At 44.8% G+C, this 19,162-nt stretch overlaps 1 protein-coding gene across 1 annotated transcript in view; it reads left to right on the forward strand.

The window, feature by feature from the left end:
• Nucleotides 1–19,162, forward strand: part of syne1a (spectrin repeat containing, nuclear envelope 1a) — a gene marked incomplete at its 5' end in the record, with an annotated part of 107,988 nt that overhangs the window by 60,444 nt on the left and 28,382 nt on the right. Inside the window, 26 exons of the mRNA XM_079290869.1 lie at nucleotides 406–552; nucleotides 697–822; nucleotides 915–1,091; nucleotides 1,233–1,498; nucleotides 1,715–1,871; nucleotides 1,972–2,370; nucleotides 2,522–4,126; nucleotides 4,796–5,133; nucleotides 5,263–5,407; nucleotides 5,709–5,927; nucleotides 6,821–7,101; nucleotides 7,235–7,400; nucleotides 7,544–7,699; nucleotides 7,975–8,127; nucleotides 8,895–9,077; nucleotides 9,258–9,395; nucleotides 9,706–9,891; nucleotides 10,508–10,630; nucleotides 10,811–10,993; nucleotides 11,706–11,849; nucleotides 13,746–13,976; nucleotides 15,979–16,119; nucleotides 17,348–17,461; nucleotides 17,820–17,981; nucleotides 18,267–18,461; nucleotides 18,597–18,770. Coding sequence (XP_079146995.1) covers nucleotides 406–552; nucleotides 697–822; nucleotides 915–1,091; nucleotides 1,233–1,498; nucleotides 1,715–1,871; nucleotides 1,972–2,370; nucleotides 2,522–4,126; nucleotides 4,796–5,133; nucleotides 5,263–5,407; nucleotides 5,709–5,927; nucleotides 6,821–7,101; nucleotides 7,235–7,400; nucleotides 7,544–7,699; nucleotides 7,975–8,127; nucleotides 8,895–9,077; nucleotides 9,258–9,395; nucleotides 9,706–9,891; nucleotides 10,508–10,630; nucleotides 10,811–10,993; nucleotides 11,706–11,849; nucleotides 13,746–13,976; nucleotides 15,979–16,119; nucleotides 17,348–17,461; nucleotides 17,820–17,981; nucleotides 18,267–18,461; nucleotides 18,597–18,770 — 6,309 coding nt within the window. The remainder of the gene's footprint in view (nucleotides 1–405; nucleotides 553–696; nucleotides 823–914; nucleotides 1,092–1,232; nucleotides 1,499–1,714; nucleotides 1,872–1,971; nucleotides 2,371–2,521; nucleotides 4,127–4,795; nucleotides 5,134–5,262; nucleotides 5,408–5,708; nucleotides 5,928–6,820; nucleotides 7,102–7,234; nucleotides 7,401–7,543; nucleotides 7,700–7,974; nucleotides 8,128–8,894; nucleotides 9,078–9,257; nucleotides 9,396–9,705; nucleotides 9,892–10,507; nucleotides 10,631–10,810; nucleotides 10,994–11,705; nucleotides 11,850–13,745; nucleotides 13,977–15,978; nucleotides 16,120–17,347; nucleotides 17,462–17,819; nucleotides 17,982–18,266; nucleotides 18,462–18,596; nucleotides 18,771–19,162) is intronic.

Genomic DNA, 19,162 nt, shown 5'->3' on the forward strand with positions numbered 1-19,162 from the left:
CCTGCCACTTGCCACCATGCCAACCTTCAAGCCTTTGCCAAATACCCCGGGCGGTCCGCCAATACATGCCCCCCCTTCTTTCGGGCTCTCATATTAACACTGTCAATCAGACCTTGCTGTTTCACGCTCCCCTGGAGGGTATGGACGCCTCCACATTCAACACCTGTCAAATACAACGCTGCGTAACTACCTACTTGTTCAGGTTATAGAATTGAATGCCTCTTTATGTTTGGCCATGCTATAGTGGCTTCAAAGCTATGCATCTACCAGTTTTCAGCTTTATATTTGTGTTATTGCTTATGTGTGTTTTGCTGTTTTTTAAAAACATTTTGTCCTCCGTCCACTTTTTCATTGCCTAGTTCCAGATGTAATGCACTGAAATATATATCTGTTTGTGTCTTATAGGTGTATCAGAGTCTGGACCATGAGTTACAGAGGCATGTGAGTCTCCAAGACACACTGCTGCAGTGCCAGAACTGGTTGACTTCTGTCTCAGAGGAACCAGAGCCTCCTGCACATCCTCCTCTCAGCCTGGAGGAGGCGCTACAGCAGGTACAGGCATTGTTTGCTTTGATTTCTTTTTAACATGTTGTTTCCCCCTGAAATTATGAATGCGGCCAATGCTGTGTTGTCCTGAAGGGATAATATGATGAGTCATTAAACCATAGGACCGTTAACAGACTCTTTATTTGACAGGTGAAGCAGGAACGGGCTCTCCAGGAACAGGCCAACACTTACCTCCAGCTCGTGTGCTCAGCATGTGACTTGTCCGAGCTGAGGGTCAGGGGGACAGCAGCAGCTATCCAGCAGTTCAAACTGCAGGTCAGTTAGCTTTAGCAAGCCTTCACTTTGAATACATTGTTTGACAAAATACTTGCTCGTGAATTGATTCCATTGTGTTTTTTGGAGTCCAGGTTGAGGAGCGCATGCTGCTCTGTGAGGAGGTAGCAGACAGCTGGAGGGACGTTGAGGAGCAGAAGGCAGATCTGGAGGTCCAGCTGAGAGAGACAGAGCAGCAACTTCAGAACCTCATCCGAAGACCTGCGGAGCTGGAGCCCAAGATTGCGCAGAACCAGCTGGACAAGGCACAGGTCTGTGTTTGGTTTGCATGCTGATGATGAGTGATTTTGAATGACAATGCTGTGTTGTTGAACAAATTGTATATGTTATGGTCTGGGTGAACTTTTAAACTACTTAACTAGACAAAAAAAAATCCTTTTTCTTTCCCACAGGAATTCCTTCAGCAGATTAGGGAGAGACAGTCTGAGGTAACCCATTTGATTGACGCCGTCGGTAAGATGACAGATGGACAGGTCTCTCCTGCCCTGGAGGAGATAAGGAGACTGAGGAGAAGCTGGATGGATCTGGGCCAGCAGGCAGAAGACCTGGAGTCTCAGCGGGGGGAGGACATGCAGCGGAGTGTGGAGTACCAGGAGATTGTTGTCGCTGTGGAGGAACTCTTCCACCAAGTATCCAGGGAATGGGACTACCTCGCAAGGTATCAATCTATAAACATACTGCCCATTCATTTACAAGTAGATGTATTTATTTATTGACACGGCTATAGATACAGTATTTACTATATATACACACATTTCCTCTGGTGTTACAATCTTTGCTTTCTCTTTATCTCGGCCAAGACATTTACTATAACTTAATTACTATACCGCTGTATGGACCTGATATCCCTCAACCCATGGCTGTGTGTACCTAGGGCTGACACAGAGAGTACTAGTGAGCATCTAGAGGCTCTGAGAAAGCTCTCCAGTGACCTAGAAGAGCAGAGAGCAACTCTGGAAGACCTCAGAGAACAAAGGCAAGCCATCATGCCGCGACTCAGCCTGCTCGACAAGGAGCTGATCAAGCAACAGGTGGGGCTCCGTTCTTGTAGTTCTTCAGCTGGAAAGTTATGATCATCTAGTATATGTAGGTATTGAGTCCAGTTTTATATGGTGTTCTGCCTTTCACTAGGTTGGTCATCTGGAGCAGCGCTGGGCCCAGCTTGAAACCCTGATTCAGCAGAAGATCCAGGACTCCTCACAGATACTAGAGGATCTTGCCCGGGTTGAAACCCAGCTGAAGGAGGCCCGGGAGTGGGTGGAGGAGCAGCGGCCTGCTTTTACCTCTGCGCTGAAAACCAGCCCACCCCCCGATCTGGCCCAGAGTTTCCTGTTCGACCACCTGAGTGTGTGCGTAGAACTGGAGGCCCGTCAGCAGCTGCTGGGTCAGGCAGTGAGCGAGGCCCAGGCTGTGGCTTCCAGACTGGGGCTGAGTGAGAAGAGATTCCTACAGGAGCTCGTTGAACAAGCCCAGACTGAGGTGGAGGCTCTGGGGGCTCGAGTGGCCCAACGGAGGAAGTACCTCAGTAAGGTAAACAGCTGGAATTTTAATTATCTCCTAAAGGACCCAACTTTCTTCTAAACTGTTAGTCTGGTAAAAACAAGAAACCGGTAAACTGTAAAATAACAATAAAATATTCACGCTGTTAAAACTTTGAAATGTTTTAAATCTTTCTCTCTAGGCCTTCACAGAGAGGACACAGTTCCTCCAAGGCCTGGGGAGAGCCCTGTCTTGGATACAGCAACAGGAGAGGAAGGCTTTGATAGATGACCACATAGCGCTTCTCCCTGAGGACCTAGCCAAACAGGTTGCTGCTTGTCGAGGCGTCCAGTGCGGTTTACGAGCGTACCAGAGAGAGCTGGCGTCTCTCTGGTTACAAGGGCGAGAGATAGAAAGAGACGCCACTGACGAAGAGAGAGCAGAAACTGTGGCGAGACTTGAGAAGCTGCAGGCAATGTTTGAAACCGCTCTCCAGAGGACAACCCAGCGGCTCATAGACTTGGAGAAAGCCTTGACTTCCAGGAAGTACTTCCAGGTTGACCTGGATAAGACTTGCCACTGGTTGAGACGAGCCGATGCCGTCACCTTCCCTGAAATCAATTTCAGCAACATTGACGACAGCTCGGAGTTGCAAACACAACTGTCTAACTTTCAGAATGTCCTAGAACAAGCTTCAGAGTACGAGAACCTTCTTCTTATCGTCCAAAGAATAGGCCAGGAGATCCTCCCTACACTGAACGAGATTGATCATTGCTACCTAGATGAGAGGCTCAATGCCTTGCCTCAGCAGTACAACGCCATCCTAGCTCTAGCCAAAGAGAAAAAAGACAGAGTCCAACAAGTAATCTTAGAGCGAAGAGACTTCAGCACTTTCTTTGAAATCACTCGTAATGCACTGGAGGAGCTTCAGGAGCAGTTTGACAATCTGGAGAAGCAGACTATCAGTATAAGTGAGGAGGAAGTGATCGTTTGTCTAGTTAATGAATACATAAATATTAAGGAAAGTTTATTCCATATTAGCCCCTCTGTGAGAGAACTTCATGGCAAAACTGAGGGGTTTCTCAGTTGGGGTCAACAATTCAGAGCTGCAGAGACACTGCAGCTGGTCAATCTCCATAACACGCTGAAGCGGATGAATGATCAGAGAATGAAACACCTTGACGATTGCTTGAAACCACTGGTTGAACACAACAGAGTATCCACCAAGCTGTACTCAGAGTTTAAGTCTGTGAAAGAGAAGCTGGTGAGACTGACGTCGGACACGCAACAGGGTGCCATGGATAGAATCACAAGTCTGTACTCGCTGCTTGGAAGTCTGGATTGTGTGAACTCTCAGGCTGAAGAATGTAACCATCAAACTGAAGGCCTTGGTCTGAAGTTTGATCCCAATGCCTTTCAGGAAACTAAGCTGCAGCTTGAATCATTGCAGTCTTTACGGTGTGAAGTCAAATGTTTTATTGATGAAAGTGAAACAGTCACGAAGAATGAAGATTTCACAAAAGAAACTGTGGAAATGTTGGAATGGCTTAAGACTATCAAGGAGAAATTGGAAGAGCCTCTGACTCTTTCAGGGGTCAGGATTGAGAGGGTAAATGAGGAAGTGCGCAAACTGAAGATCTTAGAGGAGGAAGTGAAGAGTAGATGTAGGATAGGAGATGCCTTAGGTAGCAGAGAAAAGCAAAGGTATTTTAGTCGGAAAAAAACAGTTCCTGCCAACATAGAAGAGAAACTACAGGAGCTGGCAAAGCTGGGAGCTGAAGTTCAACAAGGAATCAGCGGAAAACAGGTATGTGTCTATATTATTCAGAAATTACAGTCGTGAAGACATTTTCCAGTCTTTTATTCTTATAATTGATACCCTGAACTCATCATCTGTGGCTCGAACCTACTGAATATTATTTTCCATCTCCTGGTCGCTCATTCTATTAATATTAATGGGCTTAGGGAAGCTGAAATATTTAAAAGACAGTTCAAGAGATTCCATGAAGTTTGAACAAGTACTTAAGTTATTATTAATATTTAAAACTGTGGGGGATATAATGTGGTAAATGCCATATCCCAAAGATTCCATTATGTTGAATAAGTAATAAGTAAAAGTTAGAATGACATAGCAGAGCCGTTTCTAATCAGCAACGTTTTACAAAGAAAAATATCTCAATACCCCTCACTCCATTCTCCACTGAGGAGAGTTTTGACCTTTGACCAAAATTAGTTTCCCAACATGTGACGACCCTTTTTACTCTGCATAATACTTCAGTTAAAAACTACTGAAGTTTAGTCACTAAAGCTGAAAGTAAAGCTTGGGAACAGGACATCTTTACAGATATAATGTACTTAACTGATTTTCCCTGACAGGACCATGCTTGTTGTAAAGATGTAGTCATGCATTTATAACTTCAGTTGTGTGAAGAAATTCAAAAAAAAGGTTAATGAAATCACCTTCTGCATATTCTAGCTGGCTGTGGATCAAGTGCTTTCCCTGGTCCGGAGACAACACTCATCTCTGCAGTCCATGCAGAAATGTCTGGACTCTGCTGCAGCGTTGCTCCAGAGGGCCAGCTCGGGGGTGGATCTTGAGAACCAGACAGATTGTGTGTGGGACGTTGACGATATTTCAGCCCAGGAGAAGAACTTTACAACTGGTTTAGAGGAGCTGAGGACTCTGGATCCTCTGCTCGAGGATTTTATGAAAACAGAAGCGATGGGTGAATTTAGAGAAAAGGTGGAGGCAATGCTGCTGAGAAATACAGAAGTCAAACAGCAACTGGATGTCTACAGAGAGACGCTGCAGAGGTGTGTATTACTGTTAATGGGGAGCCAAGTAATATGTCCATGCACAGCTGACATGGGCAGTCCATATGATGCATGTTTTAATAATATATCTCCATCAATGGCAGTCTGTAATTTGTATAATTTCCTCAGTTGCACAGCTCTATGGACCTCCTTCCAACATGAGAAAGAGACACTAGTTGAACAGATGAATGACGCAGAGGGCAAGATGGCCATGTTCACTACAGCTAAAGCCGTCAGTATCCAGCAAGCTGAGGAAAAGTGTCAGAGATATAAGGTGGGACACTATCCTCCACTCATGAAACAGAGATACTGTAGAAAAGAGTTATCTGATGTTCATAGAAATTGTCTAACTTGCATGTGTTGTGTCCCACGTGGCTGTAAGTTCTTGTCATGGCAGCAGATGCACATTAATATTTAAACAGTGGAGTGTTTATGCATTATTCCTTGTTCACGTGTGTGTCTGCAGAGTTGTTTCTTTTAGGGGAGAATTTTAGTTTTCCATTGAACAAATGTTTCTTTAGACTGCATTTTTTTTAAATGACTTTTGTGTATCTTTTGTCATCTTTTGGCTGTAGTCTCTTGTGGCTCACATCCATCTGCTCGAGTTGCCTCTAAATGCGTTGAAGGAGAATTCAATAGAGTTGGAGCAGATCGTCTCTGAGTCCAGCAAAGCTGTCACCAGCCACTCTGTGTCGTCACTGTGGCAGCGGTGGACCAGGCTCCGCAGTGTGGCCCGAGCCCAGGAGAGGGCACTGGAGGACACTGCGAGGGAGTGGAGGACCTTCACTGACAAGGTAGGAGAAGATACCGTAAATGTGTTGGTGATACTGTGCATGGTTCCCTGTGTGCTTCACATGTTCAGGTGCATATTGCATGTATGGTGAGTGTGTTTCAATGATACGCAGGTACCGTGTAAAACGAACCATCGGTGTGCCTACAGTCCACAGATGTTTTTACACAGAGGACACTTACGGTTGACAAACATCTGGAAAGTTTTTCTTGCTCTCACATATTTAGGTCAAACACAGCAACAGCTCAATACCAGTTGGTGTGCTGTGATGTAACTACAGGCCTCAGGCCAGTTGTTTTCTCCTGCCAAAACACTTGTGTATTAAGCATTTTCCCGCCTTTTGGCCTATTTCAAATGTGGACGCTGTCAGCTCCCAAGAATTCCCACAAAGCACTGCTTCTAAAAGGGAAATTAGGTCAAACTGTAAGGAATGAATGGTGGCCACTTCCTTATTCAGTATATATGGCACATTTCCTGTTGTTCAGCAACTTTCTATGGCTCCTTTGTTCAACTGAACATGATGTCATTCACTGCACTTGAATGAGACTCTTGTTTCGGCTTTTGCTGTCAGACTATCATTGTGAATACTGCAGATAACACTTTGAAAGATTATTTGTGAAATGTAGTCAGACAGATGGTGTGACACATATATATATATATATATATATATATATATATATATATATATATATATATATATATATATATATATATATATATATATATATATATATATATATATATATATATATATATATATATATATATATATATACACACATTCAACAAATTCAACATTGAAAACATCCATGTTTATGAGCTTGTAAAGAGTAAATAATCAACCCTAAATCTGCTGCATCAGCTGAACCTCAATCTTTGCACATAAACTTCCCTCAGATGGAGAAGGTGCGCTCCGTGTCACAAGACCTTCACAGTCGTGTCCCAGACTGCACAGTTGAGAAGGCAGCCACCAGGGCGGCGCTCCAGAGCCTCCTGGAGTACCACGACTCCTTCGGCCTGGAGGTGGAGAGGGAGCAGTCCATCCTGGCCCTGTTAGGGCAACACACCCGCAGCCTCAGAGGAGAGGAGGAGGAGGCCATGGAGAGAAAGGCAGAGAATGGACTTGAAGAGACGCCTTGCCTACAACAGATCAGAAGCATGCAGGAGCAATATGACAGGTGAGTGACCCAGTGCTGTGGCCGCTCCAGGATTAACCTCATGACTTTGTATGAACTAAAAATATACACTGTGATAACAGCTTCTAAAATGCTTGATTTGTTCCTTGATTCATTACCACTGTGTGTTGTCTAGCCTTGTGTTGCGGGTACGAGCCAGCAGGGCTCAGGTACACCAGGAGTTGAGGGAGAGAGAGGAGGTGGAGAAGGAGCTGGGCTTGGTCAAAGGCTGGATCCAAGATACTCGTGGTTTACTGCTGAGTCCCACTGCAGACCTGGATTCACTGCTGCAAGAGCTAGAGGTAGGCACACACACACACACACACATCTAACACATCAGGACAAACTGACACATCCTCGACAACTAGGTGAAGAAGTTCTCTGGCTTGTTTGGACATAAATATAGTGTCACATCATAACAGCAAATATGTTGTTTGTGTTGTAGACGGCACACGGTGAGGTTATCAGCAGGCGTCAGAGTGTGGAGCGCATGACGGAGCTGCAGCAGTCCAAGTACCAGGACCTCCAGGCTGGTCTGCCTTCTGAGCTCAGCATGCAGCTGGCTGAGGTGGCTCTGGCTCTGGGATCCGCTGAAGACCAGGTGACCTCTCTTCGCTAGAGTTTAACATTTTACTTAATGTAGTGGTTTCATTAACTAACTAGGGCTTTCAAATGTGAGTTTAGTAAGTTAATTGCGTTAAAAACACTGAACAAAAAAGTGAAGCAGTGTCCCTTTAACAGTATGCACCATTGTTTACTTCTCTTATTGTGTCCAGAGAGTGAATGCTGAAAAACCCATAACCATATAGCATTGTTAAATTATGCATGTTAGATTTTGATGTCTAGAGTATTGTGTATTTATGCCATCTGCTTCAGGTCCAGGCGAGAGAAAGGGAGGTGCAGCAGACCAGAGATGTGAAGGAGGACTTCAGCTTCAGACTCCAGGACATCGAGGCAAAGCTGAAGACCATCGCTCGGAAATTGGAAGACAAGGGTGCCGACCTGGAGGAGGCAAAAGAAGAGACCAAAGTAATCAACTAGACAGATTGACTAATTAACAAGCAATTAACCTTTGTTAAATTGGCTATTCATTTTGCAGATGTTGAGGTTAATGAGTGTGGGAGAGTTGGAATGGCATGAACTGAAATCTGCCTTCAACGATGACCCACTTCTTAGAGGAGTATCCCAGATGGGAGACACGGCCCCTTCCTCCTGTTCTCCTTGTTGTCGACCCAACTTTTTTCCTTCTCTCCCTCCTCTGACCATCTGTTGACCCACCAGGCCTGGAGTGCGTGTAGTCAATCCTTTGTCATTTTTTCAACTCGTCCGTCTACCAGCGGCTCTGACGCTCTATAATTACGCACTTCTCTCTTGTAAAACCACAACTTTTTATTTTTGTACAGATTAATGAAACAAGATATAATGTATTAGATTAGTGAGCTTTAGAGGTGCTGGGAGGCCGATTTTGTTACCTTCAGACAGAGCCAGGCTAGCAGTTCCCCCTGTTTCCAGTCTTTATGCTAAGCTCACCTGCTGCTGACTGATTCATATTAATCATACAAACATAAGAGTGGTATCAATCTTCTTTTCTAACACTTGGCAAGACTGGGGTTGAGCACATTGAGCAAAGTTTTTTTTAGTTTAAACAAACACCTGCCACCTGGGATGTAAGGTTTACTGATCACTTTTTAGTACAACACACACTTACACTCCTGTTGTATTTTCCTCGACTGGACATCGCCTCCTTTCTCCTCTCTTTTTGCCTCACCTTCTTACTCTCCCGTCCTCTCTCGCAGGCTCTTTGTGACGAATGTGAATGCTGTGGTCACTCTGTGGCCGAGTTGGGAGTGGCGGTGCAGGAGTTTGGTGAGCAGAACCCTCTGCTGTGTAAGCAGCTGGGCGACGCTGTGGCCAAACTGACAGAGGTGCAACGGCACTCCACGCAGCAGGTCCAGGACAGAGCCAACAGACTGAAGAAGGTGGGATTTCCATTCAGTTCAACATGTCATGTCGACTTCCCTAAGTTCCCAATATTGCTTGCATTAACAAACCAAAAATACATCTTTTATATAGTTATCAGAATTGTGTGGCCAAAATCAGGAGAATGCATTGTATTTTATGCTTTAATTCTTCTCTCTTGGTCTTTCTTCTGTGAGCAGGCAGAGAGACAGGTGGAGGAATACCGGGGTATGAAGGCATTAATTTTGGGCTGGACAGAAAAAGCAGAAGCTCTGGTCACTGGTCGTATCATCTGGGGGTCTGCGTCGCAGCTGCAGGAGCAAATTCGAGCACACCAGGTGAGTCTTAATGAGTCTCGCACTGTAGCGATTTGGCTTTAAGATGTCTGAAAACGTCTACAAAAGAATTGGGTTAAGAAACATTTTGTATTTATTTGTCAACAAAAATAAATATTAATATTCCCTGCATTGACCTCGTAAATCTGAAGACGCCCCACAAATGAACAGCTAATTAGATTTACGCACTTGTTTGACTTTCGGGGAAATGTCATGTACTGTTCAGTGTGTTGGCCGGCTTCAATTAGTGTAATTGCGCAACAGAAAAGACTCCTCTCTCTCCGATTTTTAATTTATGTTCCTATGGTGACAGGCGTTGCTGCGGGAGTGTCGGGGTCTCCATGGGGACTTGGAGGCCATGGGAGAGAGGGAGGGGCAGCTGGGGGAGGTGTTGCAGACGGAGGGGTGGATCCAGCAGGTGAAACACCTCAGCAGACACACAGAGGAGCTGCAGCAAAACGCCAAGACTCGCCTCCAGAGTCTGCAGGATGCAGCAAAGGTAAACGGCATCAAACGGCATCTCTGATCAAATTATCTGCGCTAAGAGTCGTAGTTAATTTGATTTCTTTCATCGAAACATTTTGGTGCACAACAAGACGTGCGCATCCCTTTGGAGCTACGACAGTGCCCTCCCATGGGCATTAATTGAATACTACACCATCGTGATGGAATGCACTGTACTGTATGTTAGCTGGTGGTGCTGCAGTAATCTGTTACGGTAATCTGATTGCCAAACACCTGGTTCCCAGATGACAGTCTGTTGCTGATTGTTGATAATAATATTGTGTGTTTGGAAATGTATTTACAATTCCTCCTGTGAGTGTCTAGAGTGTAGACACAGCACAACCTTTGTTACAACTGGTTATGGAATATAACATGAAATTCATCTTGTTCAATTAGAAATTGCAAATGAAGAGATACCGACCATTTTATTTGTAGCTGGAATTTAATTGAAGAATTAGTTTTTGCAGACTGGTGTTTGAGTATCTATTACTGCAAGCAGGTCCACATCAGAAATAAGAGTTTTTAAAAATCCATTTTCAAATTATTAGCTGCTCCTACTCCCGTATGTGCTTTCCTTTTATTTTTTGTATCTGTGTGTTGTCTCTCCTCAGGACATGTTGCTTTTGGAGGCCGAGGTGAAGATCCTCCATGCTGCTGTAGACCAGATCCAGATCACACTTGCCTCACCAGACCTCAACAGGCTCAGCCTCAGAGAGCAGCTCACACAGAGACAGGTGAACACGCACATTTAAAAGGCTTTGTTAATGATTAGAAATCAAACATCTAGAGAATACTGCAAATGCACACAGTGCATGCAGACACTTGCAATATGACAACCACAAACAATTACAATTAATTGATTAACTACAACAACTTAAACGCATTTATTCAACAACCCTTCATTCCCTCATAAGCGTCTGCTGGTGGAGATGGAGGGCTTCAAGCAGCAGGTGGCGGCAGTGCAGCAGTGCCAGAGCGCCCTCCGGCTGCCAGAGGAGGTAGTGGCCAGCCTGCCTATCTGCCGCACAGCTCAGATTCTGCAGCAAGAAGCCAGCCAACTGCAGCACACCACCATCCAGCAGTGCAACATCCTGCAGGTAGAGGGCAGTCCTCATGTTACAAATGCTTTAGAAGTGTTCGTTTGTATAACATTTTGTTTCTTTGTTTTTTCCCCCTAAAACTACCAAATTATCTGTCAAGATACAAACTGTAGAACTGAAAATTGTCAGGCCTCAAAGCAGTTGAGGTGTATAGTTGGTCATTTGTCACCCTGTTTGAGGAGTTTTATCGGTCTACATTGACGTGTCACTGGTTGCTCAAAATCCTGCTGCAGTGTCCCAACAGGCCATCTCAGGAATGTCTGTGTTTGTTGAGCCGCCATCAGACCACTATAAACCTCCTATCCTTTGTTTCTGGGCTGAATTAGCTTTTAAGCTCATTGTAGTGAAGATTAGCCTTTGGACCAAGAAGCAAGTGACCTTCTGTGACAATGTGGAGCACAAACATCTAAAGCAAACTCAAGATTTGGAACAATGAGTCCGTCTGTCTGATCTGGTTGGGGATCATATCTGAGATAAACTGCTTGTATACATATTTACACAATAACTGCAATATTATAAATGTTATCTCGGGGGTTTAGCTTCCACAGACTTTAGAATCACACAATGAACAGAAGAGGTGTTTAAACCTCCATGGAGGGAGAGGCAAAAGAAATGATCCCTTCCCTTCAGCGATCAATAATACGTGTCACATTTCATAATTGTTTGATTGCCGCTTCAACCTTTCTTTGTTATGGTTTCTCTTTCCCAGGAGGCTGTGGTGCAGTATGAGCAGTATGAACAGGAAGTGAAGAACCTCCAGAGATTAATAGAGGAGGCTCACCGCATCATCCAGGACCGGCCCGTCTCCACCAACAACATACAAGAACTTCAGGCTCAAATACACCACCATGAGGTCAGAGAAAGCACACACTAGGGACAATAATTTGCCACGATAACATCCTTCACTTTTGGAACCTGGCTGCAGGGATCTTCCCACATCCCACAGGACTTTCCCTAAACTGTTGCCGCAAAGTTTGAAAGCACACTATTGTTTATAATATCATTGTATGCTGTAGCATGAGGTGCCTCGACTGAATCATGAACAACACTTTCGGCCATATAGTGCACTTAAAGATGAGTCTTTATTCACCTAATGCACAGCTTGTTATGACAGAATGACCTGTGAAATAACAGCAAAGCAACAAGGACGTAAAGAGCTTTTGGAGACTGACTGTACTGTAGATCAGCGTCACATCAAATCGAACAAACCAGGATAACAGAACAGAGGCCACTTGACATTCACAGACGATAATATGCTGCTGTCTAAAAATGAGGCCGCCGTCAACATCAAAGGGCAGAGGTTTGAGTCGTTATATATTTCCTGTACTTAGTAACAGTGTAAGACATCATACAAATAGAAGTTTTCATGCTGTATATCTAAAAGTAATTGTGGGCAGCCGTTAAGACAGAATCAGACCGAGCGATATTCATTCAGTTATTCAGCAATGTGTATATATATTTGCTATCCTTGCTCTGTATGGATTTTCTTCCCCTAATGTCTTGATTCAAAATATAAACAAGGGGGAATTATTTGATGCTTCTATAAAACCATAAACTCTAGAATAAATACTGCTCAATGAATCCCATTGTGTTACCAGAGCAGCGCCACCACATACAGCAGGTCTGGAAAAAAGCATTGTGTTGTGCCTCTACAAGCCCAACTCACAAACATCCCTCCAGCATCTGATGGTACATGTAAACATAGTATGCACACATTACTATTTGATGCAGTGTAGATGTGTTTTTTTATCTGCTTTAGTAAGGCCGGTACTCTTTGTGGCAGTTTGCTGAGTAAGTGCGTTTGGTCTCCACTGCGGAGAGAGAGCTCGAGTAGGAGGGGGGGGGGGGGTTAAAAGAAATTGTATCTACTTCTACTACTTGACGGGGAGTGTATGAACCCAGCTGTTTTGTAGATATGTTTTCTTGTTACTGCAATCTCTCCCGTGCTGCAGAGTGGCTTGGCGTGGCAGTGTGTTTATGTCTGAGTTTGATCTCTAAGCTGAGCAGAAAGCTGCAACTCCACTGGCCCAGTAAGTCACATGACCTGATGACCTCATCAGCGCATTGACCATCTGCGGGACAGGGGGAGTGGAAGGCGGAGGAGGGGGAGGAGGAGTTTGACCCGGCCTGCCGGCTCATACCATAGCTGTAATTTGACACCATGTCTGTCGTTCTCCTCCCTTCACACTCCATCTCTCCTTACGACTCTCTTTTGTTGAAAGGAATCTGGTTCGGGGATTGGTCGAGGAGGGAAGCGGCAGGCAGAGGAAGGGGGGGGGGGTGCAGTCAGTGAGATCACTTCCTGTTTTTCCTTGCCAATCGTGTATGTGTACGAGAGGGAGTGTGAGGGATTTTTTAACTATTTCTGCGAGGGTCTCTCTCTCAACCAAACATCCTGTCTGTTGACTTCGCTACTGCTCTGAGTCACCCGCCTCTGTGCTGCTCTGATTGGCTAAGAGATACAGGAGAGAGAGAGAGAGAGAGAGAGAGAGAGGCTGTGCTATTCTCTTTTCTAGTCCTACACTCTGTGAAGCCAAAAGCAAGAGACCGTAGAGAGAAGAGAATGCGTCAACTCCACTTACTCCTCTCAAACCGGCACCACATTCAACGCTGAACCAACTCATCCACCCCCTTTTTTCCAGGATCCCATTTAACCAGGAACTATTGATCTTCCACTGTGGACTGAACCACACTCTCCTGACCCTGGGGGTGCTGGTGTTTTTCTGTTTGGGGTGGGATGCTTTGACAGGAGCTGGCTCAGAAGATCCGCGGCTACCAGGAGCAAATCGCCTCGCTCCACTCCAAGTGTAAGATGCTGACAGTGAAAGCCAAACACGCCACCATGCTGCTGACGGTCAACGAGGTGGACGGCCTTTCGGACGGCATGGACGAGCTGAGTGATGAGGAGCTGCCCAGTTCTGTGGCAACCACTGGTGCCGCCGCCAACAAGCAGCTTCCAGCACACCCCTCTGTCGTCATGGTGAGTGGCGAACCCTTTTTTGGACACACACACCATCAGCCAGAAACTAACACATGACACATACTGCATGGCAATGTTTGTGTGTGTGTGTGTGTGTGTGTGTGTGTGTGTGTTTGCATGTGTAGCTTCTATCCCTTCTGCCTTTCTGTCCAGACTACTGCTTCTCAAAATTGCAAAACGGGGAACCCCAGGGAGCCTTTTGGAGTTTCTAGAGAGTGTTTACGGTTAATTTCACAATAATTGTAATCGGCTTAAAGTTATCCCAAATTAGAGGATGTCTGTGGGTGACGGTTATGATTACGGTTACTGTTTCCCATTTACTGTGTACAAAGTTATGTCTGTGCAATTACATTCCTAGTTAACTAAATGTGGACCCCTGGGATGACATTTAAGCTTAAATTGGGCTGTAGGCCCTCATGCGCATCTATTCAGTGGTCCATGACATATAAATATAAAATAATTCAGATTCATAATTGGCTTTTTCTGTCCATTAATGTGCTCTTCTTCTTTTATTTATTTCTGCGTTTTGAATTGCAAGAGTTTTCCCCTCATCATCCATACACCTCAAGTGTGACTGTTCTCCTCTTGTGTATCGCTGCACTGATATTGTGCTGTGTCACTTCACTTCACTTTTTTACTTTATTACCCTGACTCTGTCCGCCTCATGTGCTTTTTCTTTTTTGTTCGCTTCAATACCTTCTCTTCCTCTCTGTCTTTCGTTCGTATTCTGATTTCGTCGCCTGCTTGCTCTGTTAGTGCTGTTTGTGGTGTGTTTGGTCTCAGCAGGCCAGGAAACAGGATGTGTGTGTGTGTGTGTGTGTGTGTGTGTGTGTGTGTGTGTGTGTGTGTGTGTGTGTGTGTGTGTGTCATAAAAGCATTGCTTAGGACTGCTGATATCCTTGATTTGGTGTTGTTTTAACAGTATAAGTACTGTGTCATTGTTACCACAGTGTTGGGACTGTACTACTCGGCTTCTAAGTAATCTCTTTCCCACACGTGCTGGTGTGCTGATGCTCGTCGTTGCGTTGCATTGCATCATAAAGCCCGGGAAGGAAAGTCTACCAAATATAACGAGCTCCTGAGTCAGTCGGCCAAGTTCTGCATTAACTGCCAAATTGCAGCCCAGTAGGGCTTGGCTCACATTTCTGCTCTGCCTCTCTTCTGAAGCATGCAGGCCCACAGACAACTGTGCTACTTCTAGGACAGCGGCTGCTGCTGTATTCTCCGTTAGCTAGGCAATGCTTGAGCTGTACTTTGTTTAAGTTTGGGCCTTAAGTTTGGATTTCTCAGGACTTCTTCTTACTGTTAATATAGTGTAAGTAAAGTTTGATTTGAATTGTGCTCATGCATCAAACGGTACACGTGGTTCTTTTCTAGTTCTCAAAGAAAAATATTCCTGGTAAAATATAGCTGAAATCTACGATATGGATGTCTGGGTGTCATTTACAAGGGAGGTGTGTCTGCGATGGAAAGGAAATTACTGTGGTTCTGAAACAGCATCTATACAGTATGTATATGTGTGTGTGTGTGTGTGTGGTGTGACCAGAGTCTGTGTGTGTACTACTTTATCAATGTGTGCGTTTCAACTTCCTGGTAATGGCCATTCCTTTCCCCTGATGTATCCTGCAAAGAAATCTGAGTGGCTCATTGATTGCCCGAGATCTCCAGCATTGCGATGCTGCAGAACAGTAAACGATGTCTCTAACATGCTGTGCTGTGGCAAAAGTGTTGCAGTGTTTGATGTCGATAGCAGTAATGTGATCTGGTCTCCTCTCAGTATTATTTGATTTCTCACTGTCTAATTAATCATCAATGTACTCACTGCAATCTGGCTAACCTGCACTCCCCCATTAATTTGTCTGCTCTCTCTTCATTTTTCCCTCTCTCTGTCTCCTCACCCCTCACATCCGGGCGTTTTCTGTTTTGATCCGCCTCCCGTTTCCTATACCTGCTTCTTTTGATGTGCGCATTTGATGTGCGGTGTGTGTGTATGCGTGGTCAGATGACAGCCGGCCGCTGCCACACACTTCTCTCCCCTGTGACGGAGGAGTCGGGGGAGGAGGGCACCAACAGCGAGGTCTCCTCTCCCCCTACCTGCCGCTCCCCCTCCCCAGGGGCTAACGCTGACGCTCCTCTTAGCCAGGTACTGCAAACCCCCACCCTGGTTTCATCCACAGCCCTCCAGCATTACCTGACCTGCCCAGCGTCCATACTACCACTGTCTTATCTTACATTTTACACCAAAAAAGTTCCCAGTCATAAGAGACCTTAACCTTTGCAGCAACAAAAATCTCCATCTTAATGAGTCGTCAACCAAATATTTCGTCTTAACATCTTCTGCTTGAAATGAGAAAACAATGTGCCACTAGGATGAGATTATGATATTGTTTTCCAATGCAGATGAACATGTCTCAAAGAGGCTTTTGTACCTAATGACATTGCTGGATGCAAGGGTTTTCATTACGTATTTAATATCAAGACACTGAATATGAATGCAGCAAGTGAGCCTGTGTTGGAATTATGATAATAATGAACTTTTGTCAGACTTTTTTGTTTTTGTTTCAATTAATGTAAGATTTTAAGACTGAAAATTGACTTGTTAAGATGGACATGCCAACTCATCCCATCACCAAACAATGCCCCCCCCCCCATCACCACCTCCATCAACACAGTGGATGATTGAAACAGCTGGAGAGCTGCTGTGATGTCCCTGCTTTCCCTTTTCTATCAGCATTATGTTTGCAGATTTATTTTTGCTAAAGAAACTTTGTTTGCCACATGCTTTTTTCGCTGAGATTAAATGAGTGAATGAAAAAGTTGTCATTTTCTCAATATAGCTAAATTAGCATAAAGTATCTTTTTTTGTGTGTAATCTATGACTTCTAATGATGCATCAGTGAAACAGAAGCTCTTTTTTGTTCTGAGAGAAACAGCAATTTACATCATTGTGTGTAAATACAGTATGTTTGTCTTGTGACATGTCATGTGAGCCCAACTGTTGGAAGTGAACTAAAATCAATAAGGCAGTTGGAAAGTGATCGAAGGAAATTATCTTGGGAGAGATTTCAAACTAACCTGATCGGACTTCAGTCAGCCAGATCTTCAATTCAGATTTACCTTATCCTAGAACTGCAATGGGTTGAAGATATTTTTACTCAACTCTCTATATTAGTTTATATCTATATGTTCTATGCTGTACATACAGCAGATGTGGGCATATTCCCTCCAAATGTGGCAATTCAAATTCCTTGTTGACAGTATGTTTGAGGACATAAGGCCATGTGAGAACCAACACACCCTCTTCAACCATCTGCTCCACATCGCTCTCACACACTAGTGAGGCCTACACTCACCGTGTTGTTGTGCCACAGGGTCGAGGTGCCTTAAGCCGAGCGCCCCTCCGGGAGCTGTACGACCCGTCTATGGAGACCAGTGCTGCTAACCTGGACGACCTGCAGAGATCCTGGGAAATACTCAAGAACGTGGTACATCATCAGCTACAATGAACTCAATGAATTAAGAAATATAAACCAAGAAAGTATGACGTGGGCAGTAAAAGATTTTGATCCAAGAAATCCTGCTTACTGTGAAGTTCACAGTTGAAGTATTTGGGACATTTTTGGACAGTTATGACAAAATCAGGGATCAGTGTATCTTTAGCAAGAGTACACTATTGCCAAAATCTGAACTGAAACTCAAACTGATATTAAATTGAAATCATAATATTCCTCCTCTACCACACATCATAAGATAAATGATGGTACAGTGGACTTCTTGTTCTCCAGTTACCATCTTGATTTTTGCCATCATTCATTTCTTTCCACCTCTTTACTCTGACCACAGATCAGCGAGAAGCAGAAGAGTCTGTACGAGGCTCTGGAGCGGCAGCAACACTATCAGGAGTCCCTCCAGTCCATTTCCACTAAGATGGAGTCCATCGAGGGATCGCTCAATGAGGGCCTGGAGCCCAACAAGAGCCCCGAGAGCCAGATGGCTGCACACCAGGTAAGAGAGGGGGGGGGGGGGTGGAGAGGTCTGGAGATATGTTTGTGTGTGTCACAGAGAAAGAGAGAGGAGGAGTCAATATTGACAACATTGAAAGTAATAGAACATGTTCAGACAGACAGAAGACATCTCTTGTAGAGGAGAGTAGAATGTGGAGAGAGAGGGAGGAGTGTGACACGCAATAAAGTTCCTACGGTCAGAATTGGACCTGGGACGTCGCTGTTATAGGGCATGGGCTGTCCCCACTTGGCTACAGTGCACTTGTTTTTATCTCCATCTGTCCAGGCTGTGATGGATGAGATCCTCATGTTGCAAGATGAGATTGGTGAGTTGCAGACGTGTTTCTCTGAGGAGCTGGCAGACAGCGACAGCGATGGGGAGGCTGGTGACCAACTGGCTCTCCAGTCTACTCTCACTGTGCTGGGAGAGAGGATGGCCACCATTAGAATGAAGGCTTCTGGGAAACGGCAGCTGCTGGAGGTGAGGCGCTTAAAGATGATATTCATTTACATCTCCCAAATTTGCATATTTTCATTCTTATTTACTGAACTTAACTATAGTGTCACAATTGTTTCACCTGTGGAATCTAAAAATGTCTGTCCGTCTTCATAACAGGAAAAACTAAGTGAACAGCTGGAAGAGCAGCGACAGGAACAGGCGCTGCAGCGTTACCACAGCGAGGCCGAGGAGCTCGACCATTGGTTGCTCAGCACTCGAGCCACTTTAAGCTCTGCCCTTCAGGCCCAAAATGAGGACTTGGACATGGAGGAGCAGCTCATCGACTGTCAGGTGAGAATGACATTTCTGCTTTCATCGAAGGTTGACTGAGCGCTGAAAGATATTGAGCTTGGTTTGCTTAGATTCCCAAGGACAACAATGCTGCCCGCAGTAGATGGTGTGATGGGTCCTGATACGTGCAGATTTTATTTTAAAGTTGTCCTCAACCGACACAGTCAAGAAAAACCTACCACTGCCTGAGGCGCGGTATGAAAGTGTGTATGCCACTGTTTCATCAAGAGGGAGTTATCAAAGGCCAAAGTGAAGTATCTGGCTGCTTCACGGTGCCAGAAATAATGACTATCTGTGGATTCCTTCCCTTGGTATTACATTATTGTTACTATTTTAGTCACGCATACACTGTTCACTTCATACTCAAAAACAAGAATAACTTTACAGAACCT

This window comes from Melanostigma gelatinosum, assembly GCF_949748355.1.
Source record: "Melanostigma gelatinosum genome assembly, chromosome: 19".
Taxonomy (NCBI): domain Eukaryota; kingdom Metazoa; phylum Chordata; class Actinopteri; order Perciformes; family Zoarcidae; genus Melanostigma; species Melanostigma gelatinosum.